Raw genomic sequence first — 23,816 nt, forward strand, 5'->3', positions numbered from 1 at the left:
GGAGATTTCTTTTATCATATATTAGCTCCGGCTCCAGCTCCGGCTCCGGCTCTGAAAACTATCGAATTGGTCTGTCTATATATAGATAACTAACCTACGGATAGATACGCAACACCCGTCGTCACGCTTGCTTGCCCGGAGGAAATTACCGCTCAGCAATCTGAACGCAGCATAATTGCTAATCCCATAGCTGACGACCTGAGCGCTTAAATTAAATAAAGTTGATCTTATTTGAAAGCTACCTACCCCCTCCTGAAAATGAAAAAGACGCATAATTTACCCGATTGAGTCTAACTGTATTGGCAATTACGGGAGAAAGTCTTTTCGCGCTGGCACTCGCAGAAAGATCGTCGACGATGAAATGTAGGTACAAAATGATTGTCGCATATTAGCGGAAACCTTCGATATCGATATGTCCAGATGCCGCAATATACTCAAGTAATAATATTATTGAACTAGTTCAATTATAAACTTTGAAAATTTTACGTGCTTGGCACCAGAGTTGGATCAATTACAATAATTCAGTTCAATTACAATTACAATTACACTTACTACCTTGCATGTTTCGATCACATTACAATTACAATTACTCAATGGTAAAAATATCGAATTACAATTACAATTACAATTACTGGTAAACATGTAATTATTTACAATTACCTTTACAATTACTGTTGAACATGTAATTGATGCAGTAGAGAGGTGTTCTTTGACAGCCGTAGAGACGTAATTAGCAACAATCTCAAGCTATTCATGTTTTATTCATGATATGTAGAATACCCTTTAATTAAAAAAAAACCGAACGTATTCGAACTATTCCTAAACATGAGTTCTGAAAACTACAAACTCAGAAAAATGTTTCAAGCGACTGGTAACAACCAAAAGATTAAGCGACTAAAGGCTAAAGGACAGTCAATGAAATGTAATCAAACGATTATGCTACTCAGGGCTGAGTGAGGATAATGAAATGTAATTGGTAAGGCGTAAAATTAAAATAAATGCAAAAGGAAAGAACCTCCTGATAACTACGAATTACAACATTTTGGTTCGCATTTACATTTTCACTTGCTCGGAAACTGTTAGATTGCATTTGATGAACATTAGGGTGCGAAAATTTCTGGCCCCAGTAAATTTGGCAAAGATTGGAAGTAAGATTGGGATAACATCTCTACAAATGCGTGATCAAGTTTGATGAAGCCTTGGTTGGAAACTTGAATTTCTTTTTGCAATTGTCGCAGCAAGCCTCGGTACCGGTCAGAGATTTTTTTTAAAAAACTCTGACAGTGGTGCAGGAAATGGTTAAGCACGGGTTTCAGAAGAGTTTATTTGCTGTTCATCCATTTTTGAAATATTAAGATTTAGTTTAGCCCACTGGTTCTCTAACTTTTTTAGACACGCCCGCCTTTACGACAGTGAACTATTTCATGCCCCCCTTATCGTCATATCACACAATGAAACCGGAATGTTAGCAATCCTCACAGATTGGTGTGGAAGGTTACGACTGTTGATGAGAGAATTCTCCAATATGAAATTCGGACTATACACAGAGCAATAACTATGAAATGGAGGTGAATCGCGCCAAGCGCGGAAAAAATTTCAGTTTACCGAAGCTTCTCGCCCCCTTCAGATGCTTTCTCGCCGCCCAAGGGGGCACGCACCCCAGTTTGAGAACCACTGCTTTAGCCTATATTGTAATTCACAAAGTTTTCTGTTGCTACTGAAGTATGGGAAACAGTTTATCATGGCGGAATTATCTAGTTATAACGCGGCACACATAGAACACCGATGTCAATAGGATAATTATTACAGGTGGCGACTGTGTACTAAGGCCTTAAGGCCGCTCGTCGTCATCCTGGTCCTTACCGGATTTTCACTGGTGTGACGAATAAATGATTTATTGTCAGGTTTCCATAACAATGTAATCGAAATTGTAAATGAGATAATTGTTTTATCAAATTACAATTACAATTACAATTACACAAAGTAGAAATGCTTCAATTACAATTACAATTACAATTACATGAAAAAATGTAATAATTACATTCAGCTCAATTACAAATTACAATTGATCCAACTCTGCTTGGCACTGCTAGTGGACCGCGCACTCGTTGGTCAATTGCATGTGCCCCTTTTGCCGAAAAGGTTGGCCATTCCTGGTCTATATAGATTACTAATCTAGGTTAGTTATCAATGGTAATCTAGAGTCTGTCAGCCGTCAGTAACATCGGATGCAGCAACGAAGACATAGGTGCCGCCGTGCAGATTAGTGACGTCATAATGAATACTTGTCAATTGTCGATAACATCATAGTTACACTAGAATGCACTTTACTCCATGCCATTGCTGTATACGTGCAGCATTAAAATTCAGGCCCGCTGTTAAATTATGTGAAATCCGCGGCTGCGACACCAATGGGTTGCGGGTTCGAGTCCGACCGAGGTCGACTCGGGGCCTACGAATATCGTAGGCCCCGGTCAACTTCCGAATTCCTATACCTTATAAGTGTTGGAGGTTTATCTAGGCTCCTCCTCGCCACCTCATCCGCGTTAGCGGTGTCTTACAAAAAGCCTAGAAGTGGGCCGTGCTATAAGTCGGCAGTTACGGAATAAAAATCAAACATATCGGCCTGGTGTAAATGACCATAGTAGTCGACAAACACCATGAATACCACAAACCACATGTCTATGTGAAATCAGCAGATATGATTGCTGCATATATAATAGCATCTTATGAAATACGTCGGAGCCGGAGCTACTCCTCAAATAGCGGGCTCCAGCTCCGGCTCCGGCTGAATTTTATGTAGAGCTCCGGCTCCGGCTCCAGCTCCGGTGAAAATGCACGGCTCCGGGGCTCCGGCTCCTTGCTCCGGATCCCGCTCCAAAGCCCTGGTCACAACACTAAGCGGTGTCTTACAAAAAGCCTAGAAGTGGGCCGTGCTACAAGTCGGCAGTTACGGAATCAAAAATAACGAGGAAAGGCCATGTGTAAATGACTACTGTAGGCGAAAAACACCATGAATACCACAAATAACAATAACAACACTATGACTCGGACTCGACCCTCTACTCACTGACTTGGATTCGGACTTGACTCCGTGGTTAATTGAAAATGACTCGACTCGACTTGACTCGAGTCAAAGCTATACAAGTGCGATTGACTTGTGACTCGGAACCTTGTGACTTGGTTACAACCATGTTTTGGATACTTGTCTAGGAATTGATAACATGTTATACTAGTGCAATGGTTCTCAACCGGGGGTCCGCGGACCCCTGGGGGTCCGCGAAGCATTTTCAGGGGGTCCGCGAAGCCTCAAAATAGTTGATAACCTATTTTTTATTATTTTTTTATTCGGAAAATAACGAGGCAGTTTCGTTCATTACTAGTAAAACTCCAGAGCTCGCATGAACAGAATGGCCATTTGAGATGAAATATCCTACTGCGCAGACTCATATTAATTGCTAAATTGCCAATAGCCTACTGATACAAACATTTTTCTGTTTAGAGATGCTTCAGTTAGGGATTGTGGGGGAAAAGTTGGATGAGTAAGGTCAATCATGGTGACTTCGAAATGCTTACAAAAATCTATTTTCTCCTATGATATAAGCCATAATATTTCCATAATAACTTCAAGATAAGCTGCTAGCCAGGGGTGACCAACCTTTTCGGTCAAAGGGCCACATGAGATTTACGAACCATTGTTGCGCCACCTAAATATCGATGACATTTACCCGATTGGGTACTGGTGAAAACGACACTTATAATAATACGCATTAAAATCAATAAAAATTATGACATGAAGACTCAGTGTGCATCCATGACCTAGACACGTGTAGCGCGAAAATATTTCAATGTCAATGAATGAATTCGGTCAACAATAATTTTACTTGCATAAATTGTGGCTCGCCTTGTGCTGCCTACCGTTGGACTCATTTCGCAATTCAACGATTATTCCGCACTTGGACTTTTCAATATCGAAGATATCAGCTAATACGCGGAATATTCTATACTTTATAGTCATATAGGCCTACCAGGATCTACGAAAATGCTGCTGGCCTCGGGATAAGCCAATACGTCGGTACTGATATTTTAGTCATCAACATCCCAAATTTTGAGGTCAGGCTAATCTAATTTTGGCTGGCCTTGCAAGTTCACAATAAATTACCTGGGTAATTTATTTTCGATAATATAACTAGTTTCTATAATTGGCCCGCGGGCCATGGGTCGGCCGCCCCTGTGCTAGATAGAAATGACTAGGCTTGACGTAATATGTTAATTTAAAAAATTGTTAGTCAATTTTGGTGCCATACTTCTTGCGATCATACCCAGTGTATCGTCGGAAGCGTTACGCGGTATTAACACATTCTTCGAGACCTAGTTGTGGAAATGGGTTTTCCGCACTTGTTCATATCAAAGTGAGGCACGGATTTTTAAGACACGACCACGTATTTCAAGAAATGCAGTTGCAGAATTTCCTTTGAAATAATAGAAGTCAACCAAATTACTACACAGTATGATCTTATTTTCAAGTAAAGTCATTTTGTCGCTGTTTATCACTAATCCTATAAAGTTATCATTTAGACAAGACAGATGACGATTGCACGATAATTGAGCTAAATTTGAACTAATACTTCGTGGGGGTCCGCGGTATCCGTGACGGTCCGAAAGGGGTCCGCGAAGACAAAAAGGTTGAGAACCACTGTACTAGTGGTTCTGCGTGATTGTACAATTGCAACACTGCCCGACAAAAAAGGTGTAAAATAAATGTCCGCAAAAGCTAGCCGTACCTAAAATAGGTTCAAAATGACGCGAACCTCAAAATTCATAGTGTTCGCATATATCGAACAGGGACCATAAGCTCGCACCATGCGAATAAACTTTCACAATGATAAATTGCAACTTAATCTGTGATTTTCTATTGCACTCATTCCGTGGCTGTGACAAAAAATCGTGGGATAATAGCAGATGAAACAAATAACCACAAGGATCGAAGTATTTCTGTACAATGTTCCGTCGAAATTCAAACTCGTCTAATTTTAATTCCTTAATTACGAGTACACGCTGACGTACTTAATTGTTCTCAAAATATATACAATACATGCATCTTTTTTTCGAATATTCCCTAAAACAGCTTCAACGCCATTTTCCAATTCCAAACAAGTAATAAGAAGCAATAAGCTATCAGCTATGTAATTTAGGAGATTAATTCGAGAATGTGTCTGCTGAAATTGACTTGCTCCGCCGGATACGCGGCACATACAAATCGGTGAAAGAAAAACAGTATTTTCCAACCAAAACAAATGCTCGAGACATAAATTAATGTACAGCGACACCATGCTTATGTTCAGGTCAACCGTATATACAGAGTACACCGAACAGGAATTTCCATCGCGCGATCACAGAATATATGATTAGAAGTCCCGTCTAATAGTTACGGAAATCCCCTGATATCGCAAAAGGTAACGGTTGCTACATGCAGTACTGCAGTAGCTAATTTCGGCTCTCTTGAAGCTCTACGCCACCATTATTACACACGCCCCACGAGAATTTTAATACACGCATAATACATTTATATACATAAACGCCACCTATACAATATACATGCCAACGTAAATTTCCGAGAAAGCTTATTTCGCCCGAATCGGATATGATTCAGAAGCAAACAACTTGATGTTTGCTTATAGAAGCCGTTTGGAGATCGGGCTCCTCGATCTTTCGAAGGCTAATGGTGGATATATTGTATACGTGAGACAATAGGCGAAGAAACAAAGTGTCGAGTCATCTTATAGTTTGCCTGTCTGTTGTTGGGATAGGCTGTGATACCAGACCGTGTAAGATTGTGACGTCACCATTAGTTCAAGTACGCCGAAGTAAGTGGAAATCTTAAACGCGGTTTAATGAGTTTTTCATTCAAGGTGGCCGTAATCAGTGTCCCTGTCCTGCGTGATGCGGATGTTGATGTTACGTTGTTGAAGATGCTTCAGGTGTGACATCGCGGATTTGAATTGAACGGACACGATAGAAATAAGCCGCGTAGACGGATGGTAAGAATAAACAGATCGATGGTTTCCGTGTTCTATGAATCATAAGCGATTGTTACGTAGTTCTTGGAATAAAGGAGATGTCTCATTGGCATAGTCACGGGCCTCGGTGAGGCAACGTTTATTTCCGCATAACAGCGGGCCGGTGACACAAGGCATACCCTCCCACATTCGTAATAGTTGTAAACCGACGCTCTGTATTGCGAGAGTTTATTCTAATTAAAAGCCATTAAGCCCTTGATATCTTTGTTATGATCAGAAAATGGTACGCCGTCATGATTCCTGTTTGATGATTCACCGTTGTGAGGTAACCGTCTCTTCTCATTCCTCAGGGCGCGCGCGTGGGGCACAGCACACGGTCTAGTGTCAACAATATCTCTTGTTGCAAAGGTGTATGGAAACGGCTCAATGTAAGCATTGTCCGAAACTTTCCCGATTGTTTTGATGTGTCTTAATGTAGCCTCAACCGCCCGCAGCCATGCTATTCCCGGCTCTAATCGTTTTCCGTGAGTGTTGTGGCCAGAGCCGGGCGAGCAGCGCGTGGTCCGTGCCATTTTTTGAATAGCGCGCCAAAATTCACGATGAGGTCGCGGGGAATTTTCGTGAGAGACTACGAAAATCGGTGTCAGCCACGTTACTAATACATCGCGCTATTCGTGGATTGTGTGCGGCGTACGGATCTAGGCGGCCGTCGGTACTTGTCTACAAGACGCTTATATCATAAAAAGTGCCGTGATATACCAGGAGACGTGTGCGACGCCGTGTACAGCAAGTTGTTTTGCGCATTTTACAGTTAACATAGTTTACAGTAAATTAAATAGACGATTGATAAAGCGCTGGTGGAGGCGATATCCTGACGATTTCGACGAAAGACGCTTGGACATTTTAGAAACGCGATATGAAAATTAAGGAAAAATCGTCGCCGGCCTTGTCACTGCCGCAATCCGATATCGTGGAGTCGAAATCCTACATGGGATGTTCGAAACCGCGCGAATTAGCCGATCCCCGTATGGACTCGCTGAAGGAAGAAGGCATACGTAAGTTACATTTAAATTTTGTACGTGGACACGTTATCCAGTGCCATTTTATTCGACCGGGAGTCGGGATTCCGTTTTGCGCCGGCTTGAATTGGTCTTACCAAAATGGCGACTCGAGATTAACCGTCGCATCATTTTTACGAAGCCTTTAAATGCGGCAACGTGTATAAACGACACTTTCCGGCATGTTCCGTATGCGTTTAGAGCTCTATATCATTCCGATAGAGAAGTATATGTAAATAGCTTTGTCTCCGCTTTTTCCTGCTGAAACAAGGATGTGCTGATGCAGATTTATTTTGCGGTAAATAACGTCGACTCTTCGAAATATATTACTCGTAAGACTCGCTCTGATACATTTCGGCGGGATGGGATTAAAAATATAATAGAGGTTAATCTGTTTTGTCATACTTGCTCAAGGAAATACAACGTATTGCTGTCCGCCAAACTTGATTACTAATTAATGACATTCTTCTGTTGCGAAAATCTTTTCGTATCGTCATCCGGCGCGTGATATCGTAGTTTCAAATACTGGAAGATATAGTTTGCGCCGCAGTCTCCATGTCAAGATTAAAATTTGTATTTCTCCGTCAATTCTGCTAAGAAATACCACTAATTTTTCGTGATTCGCAATACAAAGGTACTTTAGGCGCATATGATTCACGGGATAGCTTCAAAGCTTGTGACTTCTATTTTTGCATTTTATCGAAACCGTAACCAACCACTCAGTATGTGGTTAGTTCTTGAATATAATCAGCCAGCGTATTGAGTCGACTTTAATGTGTGCAACTCTCACTAAATTACACAAAAGTCGTAACAACTTGTATTTAATTACACACGTGCATGCATAGCTATACCGTCTTAGATCTAGGAGCGTACGCGAGATAAAAGTACGGCGGACCTTTCCAATGAGTAAATGGGTATGGTGTGACAGAGAAATTTAGTAATTGAACAGCTAACATATATGTGCCGTTGTCTGAGATTAAAAAGGGGGGTCATAAGAAGGCCAGTCAGTTTATTGTATTCCAGTTCAAGCCATATTTCGGATTTCTACTAGGATTTTCAGTCTGAATGTGAATCCTGCGGTCGCGACGAAGTTGTACGTCCAAATCGTTTAACATACATGAAATCGAATCGTCACTATTACATGTTGGGCTACCGCCTTCGGATCTGTATATTTGTTTCAGTCCAAACCTCAATCCACACCATTCATGACGTCCTGACGCGGTCATGTACGCTTATCAGTACGCGTTGTCTTCTTAATCATCATCCATATTGTCCGCGATTGAGATCTCGACGCCTTTTGTGCGTCAGAAACGCGATTACGTACACTTATCAATATTTTCCGCAAATCGGCGATGAACATGAATATCTATTTTGCGTTTAAAAACTCTCATTGGTAGCGAATACTCAACTGAGCACGTGACACAGCTTCTTCGGGCGCAACTGATGGTAAATCACAATTGTCAAATGCCGTGACGTCACGCAACTGATTCGTGCACGCTGCACAAGCACATGCACAGGCTTGGTTGAAAACTGTCGTAACAATAAACTATCAATATCAATTAGGCAGGGTAAAATATAACTGTCACACCTCGTATTATCCTGATATATGTTATGCCATGGCCATCACATTCCAGCACACTGTGAATAGTAGCAACTGCCAATAGTACCGCATAGGCATATTCCATTGACAAAATTCCTCCGCGCATACGAAATTATTTGAACGCTGGTGAAAACCGAGTAACAGTACCTCTGAATGTCTTAATCACGATGTGGCAGAGATGGTAATGTATATTAGACATTAGAACTTCTATACCGCTAGCTGTCGGGAATTATTCAACATGGAGTTACGCAATTAGTGTTTCTAACTTTTAAGGTTTACTTGAATAATATCATACAACACGTTGATATTTATCTCATGATATAATATATGTCGTAATACTTGTAGCGTGTTCAGTTGTGTTGTTCTGTCTTGTTCCGTCTTGTATACATTCAGCACATCCTACTATTTCAAAAAAGCTTCTAGGACAATGGTGAGCTGAGCTCAGAAAGACTAGAAAATGTATTTCCATATTGATATTTCTAATTGGTTTTTGCCTTACGCATATATTTATGTCTGATAGGGCATCACATCTGATAACCGCGTCGACAGATTCTGTGATTTCCAGGAATATTCATTCTTTCAGTGTTTTCTAGTGTTCTGTTGAAACCGAAATGTCCACCTATCTTCCTCTCTGAACGGGGTTTTATGTACTATGTATTTATAAAATTCGAGATTCATGTGCAATAATCAGAAGTAAGAGTGTTCAATGCTTATCATGCAATTGATGAGTCTAGTCTAGTGGATAAACCAAAAAAACTATCGCGCTTAGCGGAAACTGTGCCGTTTTTAGTGATTCATAACTTACTGCTTCCCTGATCTATTTTCAAGTGTGCACGATGAACATCCTGAGATCCCTGTAATTTAAGTTTCGATCGCCATCATAGAAATAACGGCGTAAAGCTATGCGATGATTGTATTTGGTCGTTACCGTTTCGATCATAAAGTAATCGTCGCAAAGTATATGCCATGATTTATCATTCATATAATTGGTGTTCTGTCACCATGTTTCCATGCAATAATTCCTCAAAGCAATAGCAGTTTCATAGAACAATTTCAAAGTCATTTCGTCGTTTAGCATCAGATCATTTCTTCACGTAGCTTTCTGCGTAAGCCAAATTGCTCAAACCTGTCGCAACCGACCCCACGTACGTATTTTCAACCCGTCTTGATTTCACAACTTTTCTCTTTTACTAAATTCCTACCGAATACTCTATGTTTGTCACCAGTATAGGAAAACAGGAAGACAAGATCTATTTCAAGCGTGGGCGGAAAGACACTGAGCCATTGAATTGACCCATATAAATAGGGTTGCATTCAAAATAAAGGGTGTTTTAAAACACTTTGTTAAAACATGTTTTAAGCAGTGTTTTAACAAATGCCATTCATAAACCCCATTGTCGTGGTGCTGATCGAACATTTAACCAAACTTGTTGTTAGTGACTTAACAGAATTTCCTTATTTGTGTGTTTCAAAGAACGCATCCCAGACATGATACATGGATAATGCTTGAGAATATCCACAGGGTCGCGGTATGACGTAGGTTGCCGACCTTATTTTAGTCAAAACTTGCCAATTTACCTTTTTAAGGTTACGGCGAAGCCAAAAAGGTTGAGAGCCACTGGCTTAAGGCTTCAAATGGCAGGTCTTGCTCGTGGTTGTGTGTGTGTGTGTGTGTGTGTGTGTGTGTGTATGTGTATGTGTGTGTGTGTGTATGTGTGTGTGTGTGTGTGTGTTGTGTGCGTGTGTGTGTGTCCAATTGTCCATGCATGCCTCAAATTTATGTGATCAAAACTGACAATGGTTAATATTTTCACGAGCGACAATTGTACCACTGGCCTTTTCCTGCTAACCAACATCACTGCTATATGGTCTTTTACAATCCATGCATCTGCTATCCTCACATGACCTACACATGCAATGCCCTCACTTCAACTATCCATTCACGGGTGTAGACTGTACAGTACATGCAGCGTGCCCACAAATGATGTTTCATTTTACGATGCGAGCGGTAATGCTTGCGCTTTGCCATGTTGTCGCTAACGCGATGTTGTTTTTCTTGTCGATATCAAAGGCGTGGGATTGCCGCATTTCAAAGCGGTAGCGGTCTGTTACGCGGTAAGGATGACTTCTATTGACTCAAACTACTGTCGTAGTAAATGAAATGATCTGAACTTACCGAAGATCTCGGCGACTATTTCAAGTAAGGGTTGCTTATTGTCATTCGCAGCCGGGGCACAGCCAATATCAATCTATCTGCAGACAGACACACATGATTTAAAAGTCAAACCGCAACACGAATAGTTGCTAGTTCGAGTTCGATCGAGGTCGACTCCTGAGTCCGTTCCTAAGTGTTGGAGGTTTATCTAGGCTCCACTTCGCCATTTGATCAGCGTTTGCTGTGTTCTCACATGCCTAGAAATGATTCGAGTTGAGTAGTAAAAGACGATATTTTCGAGTACTGAAATTAAGCGCTCCTGGCCACCGTAAGTTGATTTATGAACGAGAATTATAGTGTCGATAGTATTTTCCGCTGTGGAGGCCTTGAAACATTGATTGGCCGTATCGCAGCATACGAAACATATAGAACAAAGCTACGGACGTTACTAGAAATAACACATTTACATTTCCGTAGTCATTATGATTCCACAACATTGTCACAAATTGCAATGAAATCGGTATGTTCGAAGAAATACCAAAGTATCTTTAATGTGATGGAGAACATGTGTTATATTCTTTGCGGTAGCATAAAAGGTAGATGTTTGAACTTTGACATCTTGCATAGTGTTATGACGTCATAATGAGTTATACTCGAATACTCGACTCGACTCGAAGCATAATACGTGATTCAGAATCGAATCACTCAGGTATACTCGATTTTGCCAGCCCTACTTACAACTGCAACGTCTGCGTCTTTGGTGGATTATACCACCGATGCGATAAGCAACGTAACAGTACATTATTGAAGTCTGTGCTTCCCCTGTATATATCATTGCTTGTCATTGGTCAATGCGGTGCGCACACCCACGAAATAAAATCTATTATTTCGGCGACGTACAAGAATGTCAATTATCTCACCAGCCGTATGCTTGTGACCCATGAGAGGAATATTCAATCGATCGCGTCACCAACGCCATGCATTCGTAATTTTCCGCTCAGTTAACAACCACATTCAGGTGGTCAAATAGCTACCGTCGCGGGCTCCAATCTACACTGTCAGCGATCAGTAGCGAATACGATGAGAAGACCGCGGAAAAATTGCGTGCGCAGCGCTAGCTTTCAAAGGGATATCCGTAGGCAGTAGAGCTATGCTAAATTTCTAAAAATACACTACTTCAAATTGCTGAGAAACTGCACTGCACCGCTAAAGAATGTCTTCTAACAGTTTTGTGGCTGTTATATCTGTAACTATATAGCAACTCAAGCAATTTATGCACAAATATATTTATAGAGTAACCGCGATATAATCCTCAACGTGTATCTATATACTGTACCTGTACAGTGTACAATGTACATCTATTCATCATAAAGATATAAGGGTATTTCCGAACGTACACCTACGATGTAACACATTATCCCATTTGTCAAATAAGTGCAATATCCAAGTCCCATCACAGTTTAAGGGGGATGTGAACATTATGTATGCTTTTACTGATAGCATATAGGACAAATATGGCGTGCGTCGTGCGTGAAACCTTATATTGCTGGAGTTCAAATCACAGAACTGGATCGATGTCAATTGGCCAGTGAACAATGGATGCTTTTTGTAACAATAATGCTTCTGTCATGTTGTTGTCGAATATTTTCATTTGTTTGGCGATTTCAACATGGAGGTTTCGCACGCCATACCCATGATATAAGGTAAATATCCAAATTCCTGCCCTCGTGACCCCGTACAGATGGCAAAAGCCGTACTACTAGCCATATGACCGACATTGATATGCCACTGTCACCAGCACGCTTGTTTTACTATGTAATTTGTTGCTCGTGTTTTGTACAGTGCTCTAGTAAATGTGTGACGTTATCTTCTTGTTCTCCTGCATGTTGGAGATTTCGATATTTCAATTCTACGTAGGTTATTTCAAGCCGCAGCGACCTGCCTGCAACCGGAACAGTATTGACTGACAGCTTTTTTAGCAATCCACTAGAATACGCATTCCCGAAAATATTGGGCATTTGCTTAAAGTGTGATCCGTTTGCGTTGTTCTCGTACTGCGCATTCCACTCTGCATCAAATTGGTCCTTCACGGGGTGCAAATTTCGTTTTCGCGAAGTGTGTTTCGCTACTTAGTCAGCTCTTCCCTTCACCTGAATACCATAATGTTCGTAGATTCATAATGTCACGATTCCATTTAATTTTTCTTTAGTCACTGGTATCCCTAGTTGAATACACCATGTAAGGTAATGCGATCACGTATCCGTACTTCCCTCAGTTCGTATAGCGAGGTATTCAACCGACACTCCGACAGCTATAAGTCGCGATTGCTCTTTTACCGGGCTCACTGGATAGCCAGTAGAATTCTCGTTAATTCTACATTGAACGATGGACATTTCTTTGCGATCGCTTTTGCGCTATACACAAAGTATGGTACGGAAAACGCTCCCGCAGCGTTATCTTCGTGTTGCCACAATTTATGGCATCTTCCGTCACGTGATTAAATACTTATCCAGTACAAAACCTTGTTGGAATAACGATTGAAATTATGCAATTTAAATCAATCCATGATTGTTTTTTAATCTCACCTCTAATACATCATATTCTTAGTAACATAGCTTGCTTTGTGCGTGAACGCATTCTTAGAAATATGATAGCAATTTTCGAATACAATGGGTGCACTTACGACGGAATACAAAAACAAATCGTAACGAAAGGAACTGTCGGTGATTAACGTCCGCGTTATGTGTAATTAACCGCATGCGGCGCTACGAGATGTCCAGGCTTTCCGGAAACAGAACGTCACTAATTGAGAAAGTATGAGTTGGTATCCATATTGATTAGTTCAATTAGTTCATCCAAAGATCGAGTGACTTTGTCGATCTGGCTTACATATATGTCCAATGTCCATGTCTATTGTCCATGTCCGTCCATCAATCCAAGTTTTTAACCATCTTGAGATCAGTATCACACAAATGGTTGGAGAGCTTGTGCTTCGAAATCCCCCAGAGGTTGATAATGTTGTAGTTGCCGGCAAATTTAGACGAGAGTGTCAACGGTCTAATTCAATCCAATCCAAACCACATCGCATAAATCAGCAATTACCGAGCCTCGAATTGGCGTTTATGAGCAAAATCAATCGCGTCCGCTGCGCGAATCTTATAAAGGCGATTGTCACAAAAGGACGCTCTATCGCTATATCGTAATTGATTGTAAGCCGCCATTTAACCAACACCTCTATGTGTTGCTTCCGGATATCCCAAAATACATCTACTTATGTGAGGATTCTATGCATACCAAATATGTTGGGAATGCAACAAAGGAATCAGTGAATAGTTGTAATTAATAAAGCTTAAAACGAAAGTGAGCCTTGGTGCAAGTCGGCGGAGAAGAGTCATAATTGAAGGTGAGAAAGTTACTCAAGTAAATAGATTCAAAAAGCCCGATTTGGATGAGACGTCGAATACTTTTAGTAGTCGATCCCAGGTGGCGATTTTCGAGACTGCAAAGTACCCCTTCGCGACTAAAAGTGGCATGGCTAATGACGCTACAAATATAGGTTCAATCTTGGAAAATATATTCAGCAGATACTGTGACGACTGTTTCACGAGATTGGTGATATACAGACATGGGGTGATTACTTCGTGAATGTAATCGATTGCGATTACGATTACTTCTGAACGACGCGATTACGATTACGATTACGATTACAGCAAAATCAGGAAGTAGTCGATTACGATTACGATTACATTCGAAAAGTAATCACGATTACTCACGATTACATTTATTTTGCATCTTAAAAGTTATATTGGAAGACAATATATGGATTGCGCTGAAAGGCCTACTGAGAAAACAACTTTCGTTAAAAAGATGCGACATTTTTTTGTTACGTCATAAAGTACCCATTGCCCATCTTATAGAGGACGATTTATCGCACCCAGCGATTTGCATTCTTGCTAAGTCCACAACCGCCGCACCCAAAATTTCCTAACAGGGCGGACAGCGAGCTCGATAGGGAATCAAAAGTAGGCCTATTTCGTAAACCAACACAAATAATAGACTATTTTCGAGCGATATCATGAACTTGAAAATTTTCCACGAGCATCGCGATTTAAATGTATCCATACATCTTGATTTTGAAATACATACGTCTCCTCCTCAAGAAAATAAGCATGCATAATTTATAGTAACAGGCATTTAGATGCCAGTCAATACCGCGCCACGACGCACCAAGAGACATATGCAGTTTCGGCCAACATGCGAATCCACGAAGTGTGCTACTAATGAAAGACATTGGCCGAAACTTGGGGTATGTGTTTATTGTCAATAGCCGCGCTGGGTGGGCGTGACTTATAGGCTGGTCCGTCCAATTTGAGCCCACAATGCAAATGCCATCCGGGCACCCACATAGCATTAAAGACATGGCAATTTGTGTGTGCGTCCCACGCAAGTATTTCTTTTAGTCTGCTACGTCTGTGCCACTACAATATCTCTTTGATTATATAACAGCATCCCCTAAAGCAGCGGTTCTTAACCTTTTTCCTATCATTGCCCCCAAGAAGAAAATGACGGGATGCGATTACCCCTTTTCAAAAAATAACAAATCACAGCTTGCAATCAATTAATTGTAAAACAGCACAAAGATGACGTCATAATGTGCACGAAAATGCCTATTAAAAAGATGTCATTGGGAAGGCTGCTGTTTTGGTGTTATCCACTGGTCGAATCGAAGGGTAGGGTAATAGACAGCATCTCATGTAATCGCCAATCGCAAACTTATATCGCTCTGATAGATGCCATTGCATAAATCCTACTTCACAGCAATAAGTTGGAGGGAAATTCAATGCCATCATGGCAAAGATTGGTTATTCCTTTTGAAGGCGAACCGAAAAGACATTTTGATAATTTCAGAATTAATTTTACAGACTACACTAGACCACTACACTTTAAATACTAACAATTATAATTAGACGATATTGTTACTACATTATAGGTTTAAAGTTAAACTTGGACGCCCCTTTTTGCCTTTTAATTTACCCGCATGCGCAGCAATATATGATCTGCATTACTGCAAAATAACTTGGACTTACCTAGCACTATACTAAACTACATCGGGCCCTGTTATTCATAATCACTATGGTTACTATCATATCACAGCAGGGATGGTGTGGAAAGTGAAACGAAATACATACAAGCTCTCAAAAATATATGATAGCCTACATTCATATTTAAGTTTGAAAATACTTCAGTGCACCGTTATAAGTATATAAAAAGTCAATTTGAATTACCCCACAAAAATTGGCAAATTACCCCTTCGGGGGTAATTACCCCCAGGTTAAGGGGGCCTAAAGGATTTAGGGCCTAAAGTAAATATTACAAGATACCAGATGTTATACTTATGAATTACGTGCCCCCAGCTCATCAGATAAATCTGACCATCGGGGGCTGAGAGAGGATTAAAAATGAATAGTAATAGAATGCATTTACCAATATTATTGACGAAATTAAATCTTCAACTTGAAAATTGACTCCCCTATGGGGGCCCAAGACCAACGTTTGGAGTGGGGGACGATTTGCTGTTTTGGTCCTGATTCTAGCTACAAGCCACGCTAACATTGTATGTAAGCCGATGGCTATGGCGGCAGGTCCAAATGTTGAGTAAAGCATTGTGAAATAACGATTGGCGCCCGTTTCAAGTAGAATCATATGCGAATAAGAGAAAGTGAACATAAAATTCTGCCTTCAACTTGATACAGATAATGTAATACAAGCAGCCATTACGAGAAACGGCTCGGTTATGATATATATCAGCAGTTGTTGATTTTTAATGCTTCGTCGTGGAAACCGAGATGTTTTATTTGACGAGTAGGCCTACAAAATTTCAAACCTTTGTCCGGTGTACGTTCGTGCTACGTAAGCCTACTGCTCGCCAAGCAGCAACGGTCAAACTGCGTTTAACTAAGCATAACCAAACATCAATACAAAAGTTAGTATTTTAAACTAGGCAGAGTGGTGATTAACTGTTCTGATAACCTGATATACATCAGGGATAGTGTTCTTACAATCACACCAGTGTACATCGAATATCTATTCACTATGTGTGGATAGCTGGATACTTCATGCTTACGCAATGACGAGCAAAGCTAATAAGGCCACTTCTGACGTAATAATAAGCAGTGTCAGTTGGAAATCTAACGTTTGTGCAATAACTAACTGGTATAATCCTTGTTCATGTTTACGAATGTTCAGTTTATGTCATAGTCCTGTACAAATAAAAAGTAATCGTTCTTTCACAAAGAAATCGATTAAATATGGGAAGTAGTCGATTACGATTACGATTACTTGGGAATTTTTTCGAATGTAATCGATTGCGATTACGATTACTTGAAAATGCTGTAATCGTCGTAATCGATTACGATTACTAATCGCGATTACCCCATGTCTGGTGATATATTCACACCAGAGTTGGAGCAGTTACAATAATTCAGTTCAATTACAATTACAATTACTCCCTTGCATGTTTCAATTACATGACAATTACAATTACTCAATGCTAAAAATATCAATTTACAATTACAATTACTGTTAAACATGTAATTAATTACTATAACAAGTACAATTACTGTTGAACATGCAATTGATGCGGTAGAGAGGTTTTCTTTGAAAACCGTAGCGACGTAATTAGCAACAATCTCAAGCTATATTCATATTTCATTCATGATACGTTGAATACCCGTTAATTAAAATAAAACTCGAACGTATTCGAACTATTCCTACCCATGAGTACTGAAAACTACAAACACAGAAAAAGGTTTCAAGCGACTGTTACCAACCAAAAGTTTGAGCGACTAACAGCGAATAGGCTATAGGACAGTCAATGAAATTTATTCAAACGATTAGGCTACTCAGGGCTGAGTGAGGGTAATGAAATGTAATTGGTAAGGCGTCAGCGATAAGGATGATACCGACAAGGTGTGTAAAATTAAAATAAATGCAAAAGGAAAGAACCTCTTGATAACTACGAAGTACAACATTTTGGATCGCATTCACATTTTACTTGCTTGGAAACTGTTGGATTGCATTTGATGAACATTAGGGTACGAAAATTTCTGGCCCCAGTAGATTTGGCCAAGATTGAAGGTAGGGCTGGGATAACATCTTTACAAATGCGTAATCTGGTTTGATGAAGCCTTGGGTGGAAACTTGAATTTCTTTTTGCAATTGTTGTAGCAAGCCTCAGTACTGGTCAGAGATTTAAAAAAATCTGACCGTGGTGTAGGAAATGTTTTAGCACTGGTTTCAGAAGAGTCTATTTGCGGTTCATCCATTTTTGAAATATTAAGATTTAGTTTAGCCCACTAGTTCTCCAACTGTTTTAGACACCCCCCCCCCCCCTTTATGGCAGTGAAATTATTTCGTGATCCCATTATCGTTGTATCACACAGTGAAACCAGAATGTCAGCAATCCTTACAGATAGTTTGATGGTATGGAAGGTTATGACTGATGATGAGAGAATTCAATTCGGACTATACACAGAGCAATAACTTTGAAATGGAGGTGAATCGCGCCATGAGTGAAAAAAATTTCAATTTACCGGAGCTTCGCGCCCCCTTCAGATGTTTCACGCCGCCCAAGGGAGGCACGCCCCCCCCCCTCCCCCAGTTTGAGAACCACTGGTTTAGCCTATATTGTAATTCACAAAGTTTTCTGTTGCTACTAAGTATTGTAAACAGTAGCTTGGCAGAATTATCTAGTTATAACGCGGCACGCATAGACCACCGATGTAAATAGACTAATTATTACAGGTGGCGACTGTGTACTAAGGCCTTGCGGCCCCTCGTCGTCATCCTGGTCCGTACCGGATTTTCACTGGTGTGACGAATAAATGATTGATTATTTTATGTTGTGATTGTCAGGTTTCCATAACAATGCAATTGAAATTGTGATTGATCAAAATTTTTATCAAATTACAATTACACAAAATAGAAATACTTCAATTACAATTACAGTTACAGTTACATGAAATATGTAATTAAATACATCCAGCTCAATTACAAATTACAATTGATCCAACTCTGATTCACACTTATCCCAAAACGACTGTCTATTTTTCAAAATCCAAAGCGTAAAAGTAGGTTGTTTTGCAAGAAGACTGTTCATTAGGGTTGTCCAAAATTAATCTTAAATCATCACCTGCCAAACTAATAACAATGCGCACTCAGAATCCCCGCCGGTAGCAGACTTCTTGAACACCTGATCAGCAAGCTGCTGCTGCCGTGGTCATTGAAGCATAGCCGATTAGCTAATCAAGAGCCGTGGTTATTTGATTACTAGTCTTCTCGCCGTTCTATGGTCAGTGGCACGCCCATTCTTGAGCAGCTACTTTCAAACGCTTGGACCGAAATCTTAACGGCTTTCCAGTAAGCTTCTTTCAGGCTAATTGTTGTTTTTTATCAATAATCTATAGAATGAGACACAATCACGGAGACTTTTTGAGATTTTCCAAATTTTGAACAACCCTACTGTTCATGTAGAAGTGAGAGTAGTCTAAGAACAGAACCACTTGAGTTAGAAGCACAGGGATGCAAAATAAAAGTATTTCGTCACTAGCCATCTTCGTTCATACGACGTATGTGAAACAATATCACTCGCTTACTTGTTCCCGCTGCCATGTGTAGGTCTATATTTGTCGTTATCAGATTTTCGGCTACAGATACATGCCACGACCAACCATAACTTCAATTCAGATGCTCCGGGCTTTAATTTTTGTAAGGGTACATACTAATACTAACTGGGGGAACATTTGCTTACGCCCTTGTCCTCTGGAAACTACCAATTGCAGTCGTTGGTTATAGCGAATGCATTTATTTCGCCGCAGATAAACCGCGAGACTGTTTCTCAATATGGAATATGTCAAATCACAAGGGGAGGTACGATACTTTAATTCATATTCACATTAGAACCGAATTGACTCCGGCAAGATCCCGCAATTTCAACAATCTGGCATTGCGCGATTCCAGACCATCAATCCGGATATTATGATACATTTTGACAGTGGTCGTCGGTGCTCGTACGCGTCTAAACTTTATTTTCCATTAACACAATTTGTCTTGATTAAGATCATATAAGTCTAATAGGATTGGCGGGATCTTTGTGACAATCAAAATAGTATTACTTATCGGGTTATCAACAACCGATTCCCGCATTAGTGTCGCGGTACTTGGAGCACGCCCGTACGAATTGTGCAGACATCGCCTGGTGATGGAACCTGTGAAAACGATGCCATTACTATTATACGCGAGTGCGTATGGAGCATCGTAAATCATACTTCCAACAGTCAGAACATAGAATGGTCATGATGATGAAGGCATCGGACTTATCAGAACTGACCATGCCAGATGAAACTGCATATCCCGTGTACGGTACTCGGTGGGATCCTTGCCGGGGCCTACGATGACTAAGTTAACCCGATCTACCTAATTAATCCTTTCTCAAATGTTGGAAATTATGCTGGACTCCGAGTTGGTATTTGAGTTTCCGTGTCTTCTGAAAGCGTAGAGCGAAAAGGAAAGGAAAGGACGTTATTAATTTGTTTCCTGGGTGTTTTGTGGTATCTACACCGACTCATGATATATATACGCAGTCTAGGGATGGTGTGAACCTCTGAAAGGTTCAGGTTCGTGTGAACGCGAACCTTTTTGAAAGGTTCTGTGTGAACACGAACGTGAACCTCGTGACGTCACGTGACGTCATATTGCTAATTCCAACCCTATCTTTCAATGAAGTGATAGCCTATGCCCTATATTAATGTACACGATACCTAGCGAAGATTCGGTCCACATATTGCCACAATGCTGAGGTACATATCGGCGTTTTAAACGTCGCTAAATGTATCAACCGCGATAATCAAAGGATATGATAATTGCATAAAATCAGTACATTCCTTCGCTTTGCCAACAATTTCGACGAGGACTTACCAAGGAATATAAGCTTACGCCTAAACGGTCTTAGCCAGACCGGACAATGTGTTCGGAGTCTGAGTATTGCTACATTGATATTGAGCAGAGTGTACAACGGGTTTCTATACTCGCTACCGATACCACAAACAACAACAAGTTATGCAGCAGTAGCAAGCACCTCGCACGGATTTGGTTTTAATGATACGGTAAAGATATGAAGTCAAGACTGACCCCGTACGACCGTTCGATTTTGACATCATAAGACGATATCAATGTCATTGATTGGTTGAATAAGCATCATTCGCTGACTACGTATATCGCTCGTGATGTTGTGTGATTGCGGGTCAAGCTCACAGCAGAGAGTCACTAAATATTCACAAACGGAAAGCTGGATATGCCGAGAAAATTTTGCAACAAAGCAGGTAAAACTCTTAAGGTTGTCGAGGTGCATGGTACATGCTCGTTTAGTGTTGATTTTTTATGCTGCCAGCACCATGCATGGAGTGGCCCGTAGATGAAATGCAATAAATTTGAGCCAAAGATTATAATGGAGTGAAAATTACAATTTACCAAAAGGTTCACAGTGCAGAACCTACCAAGGTTCTGTTGTGAACGCGAACTTCTAAATTTCCGAGGTTCACACACAGAACGCGAATGTGAACCTCACGTTCACACCATCCCTAATACGCACGCTCTGCGCATATGCATACCATGAGTGCATGATGTGCATATGCCTCTGGAAAAGGAAGGTGCGGATATCGCCGAGTGAGGCTTTCTAAGTACTGCACCACCCCATCCATGCTATTCCGGTAATGCTGAGCGCCACGCGGGAAGGTCATGGATACCACTGTTACCAATCAGGTCTTTGGTCTGACCCGACCGGAGATTGAACCCACGACCAACCGATCAACAAGCTGAACGCTTCACCATTACATGTTACCAGTTGGCAGGAAAGGATTCAGAGCAAACTTATAAGGGTGTCAGATAATGATCCATGCAGAAGTGTCCAGTAACGAAGTACTTCTACTTTTTCGAAGCAGCCTACTCAAGTACAACAAATATGCTTGCATAACTTGCTCACGTAATTATGATATTAGACTACTTCCACTTCTACTTAACAGGTTTCGGGTTCTTTAAACAAAACTAAGCCTATAGTCACTTTTTCATTTACTCGGATATCTCTATTTCTGCTGATAAAAATTTACCACGTTACTTCGACTTCGACTTGAGTGCGAAGGATGGTTACTTTGACCATGGAAAGTCGACAAGGTGAAACGGCAGACCGGATTTTAGAAACGAATTTTTAATTGTCAATATTGATATGTCTGATGTCTATTCATCCGCCGTTATTTTACATACCAGCGAACACGTTTGAAGTCCGGATACGTGTTGAATAACTAATCTGGTTACTGACATTTGAAGGTATAGGCGCACAGTATATTGACGGCTCCCGTATAGCGTAAATTGAGCGGGACAATCATTTCCGCATCAAAGCCGAGTGTATATATGATTCACCGAAAGCTAATTTTCCCTAACTAATTTAAGGACATCTACACGGCACCTAGAATAACTGTTCCAAATCCAGCACGAATAATCGAAACTCAGTATACTGGACAGTCGTTCTTGGTTTCGTAAGCAGCCGGTTTATTGCTAACGCAACACAAACAAGCATAATCAGTTTGATGAAAATTGCCCACAACGGATGACCTTAATATCCGCAAATCATATGTAAGAATATGGTTAGTCACTTTGCGATAAACCGTTTCCATCGAGTATCACAACCGCGACCGCGCTAATTATAATCTCCTGCCGGCGTTAGTCAAATGAATCAACCCAAATTTCACCTTCTTCAAAACCAACCAAATGTGACATTGCGTTCGCCGGCCCTGCGATGTATCCTTGAAGGTGCCACCAACGTTGCGAGATGATCAACTTTGGAACTATGCAGTGCTCCATATATTAAGTAGCCCATCAAGAGACGCCGTACGGCTAACATTACAATCGAGGATGTGGTCGGTAATAGCAGGGATTCTGCGGTAAATTACTCACATTCTGTAAATCAACATCCTTCACCAATACCCGCCTCGACCAGTGTACTTCCTCCGCGCGCTGTTTTCTTTGCCGTCAAGAATTAAGGTGACCTGGATAGTTCAAGCATTCAGTTCCCACACTTGACGCTAGCGGGGTGTCTCGCGGCTTTTCGCGGGACTTGTGCGTTGTTTCACTTTACTACACTCGCTTCGTGCAATAAAGTACCGCCTATCCTTTTCCCATCGTAATCCCGAACGCAGACTAGCTGGTAACTATATAGCAAAACTGGGGCAGGACCATTTCGTGGACCGCTGTCGTGTTAGTTGATTACGGGTTATTAATAGAGGTGACCTGTAACGAAGATTTCTCCTTTTTCCAAGTACAGTAGAAGGTTTTTCCTACTTGTAGGCTACTACTTACCCAGGTAGCGATGTTTTAGGATCTTTCCATTTTTGTCTAACATTTTTGTGCGAAACTACTTACTTTTAACACTTTGGATTATGTAAAGTGGAAAGTAGTTTTGGTTTATGCTTGCATCACCGTGACGAGTTGCAATTACAATGTCATGACAACTGGGCGAAAGTGCACCGTGTCACGGTTAACTGATTTTTTAAAATACGTTCAGCTGTGGTGTCATTGGTCATTGGTTTGTCGAGAAGATTCCCCCTGTTTGTTTGTTTGATATTCATGGTGTTTCGACTACATTGGTCATTTTACATCGGGCCGATATTCAGATTCCGTATTTAACTCATATGCAGCACACCGCTTACGCTGATCATGTGGCGGGGAGGAGCCTAAATAAACCTCCAACACTTTGGTAGGAATTCTGGAGTCGATCTATAGGTTGGGCTCCGACCCGCAACACATTGGTGTTGCAGCTGTGGAACATACCGCTACGCTATCTCGCCACTGATTCGACCTGTAATTTCGAAAGCAGTCGCCTCATATTAACAAGCAAAAGTATGCGACCCACCGACTAAATCTAATATTTGGAA

The 23,816-nt window shown here is 40.9% G+C and overlaps 1 protein-coding gene across 1 annotated transcript in view; it reads left to right on the plus strand.

Annotated features, from left to right (window-relative positions):
* Window positions 1-6,829: 6,829 nt before the first annotated feature.
* LOC145456041 (uncharacterized) overlaps window positions 6,830-23,816 on the plus strand; it is a 55,972-nt gene continuing 38,985 nt past the window's right edge. Inside the window, exon 1 of the mRNA XM_080334068.1 lies at window positions 6,830-7,075. Coding sequence (XP_080190194.1) covers window positions 6,937-7,075 — 139 coding nt within the window. The 5' untranslated portion in view covers window positions 6,830-6,936. The remainder of the gene's footprint in view (window positions 7,076-23,816) is intronic.

Source organism: Botryllus schlosseri, chromosome 14 (genome assembly GCF_051294905.1).
Source record: "Botryllus schlosseri isolate E-star chromosome 14, Bs_hap1, whole genome shotgun sequence".
Taxonomy (NCBI): domain Eukaryota; kingdom Metazoa; phylum Chordata; class Ascidiacea; order Stolidobranchia; family Styelidae; genus Botryllus; species Botryllus schlosseri.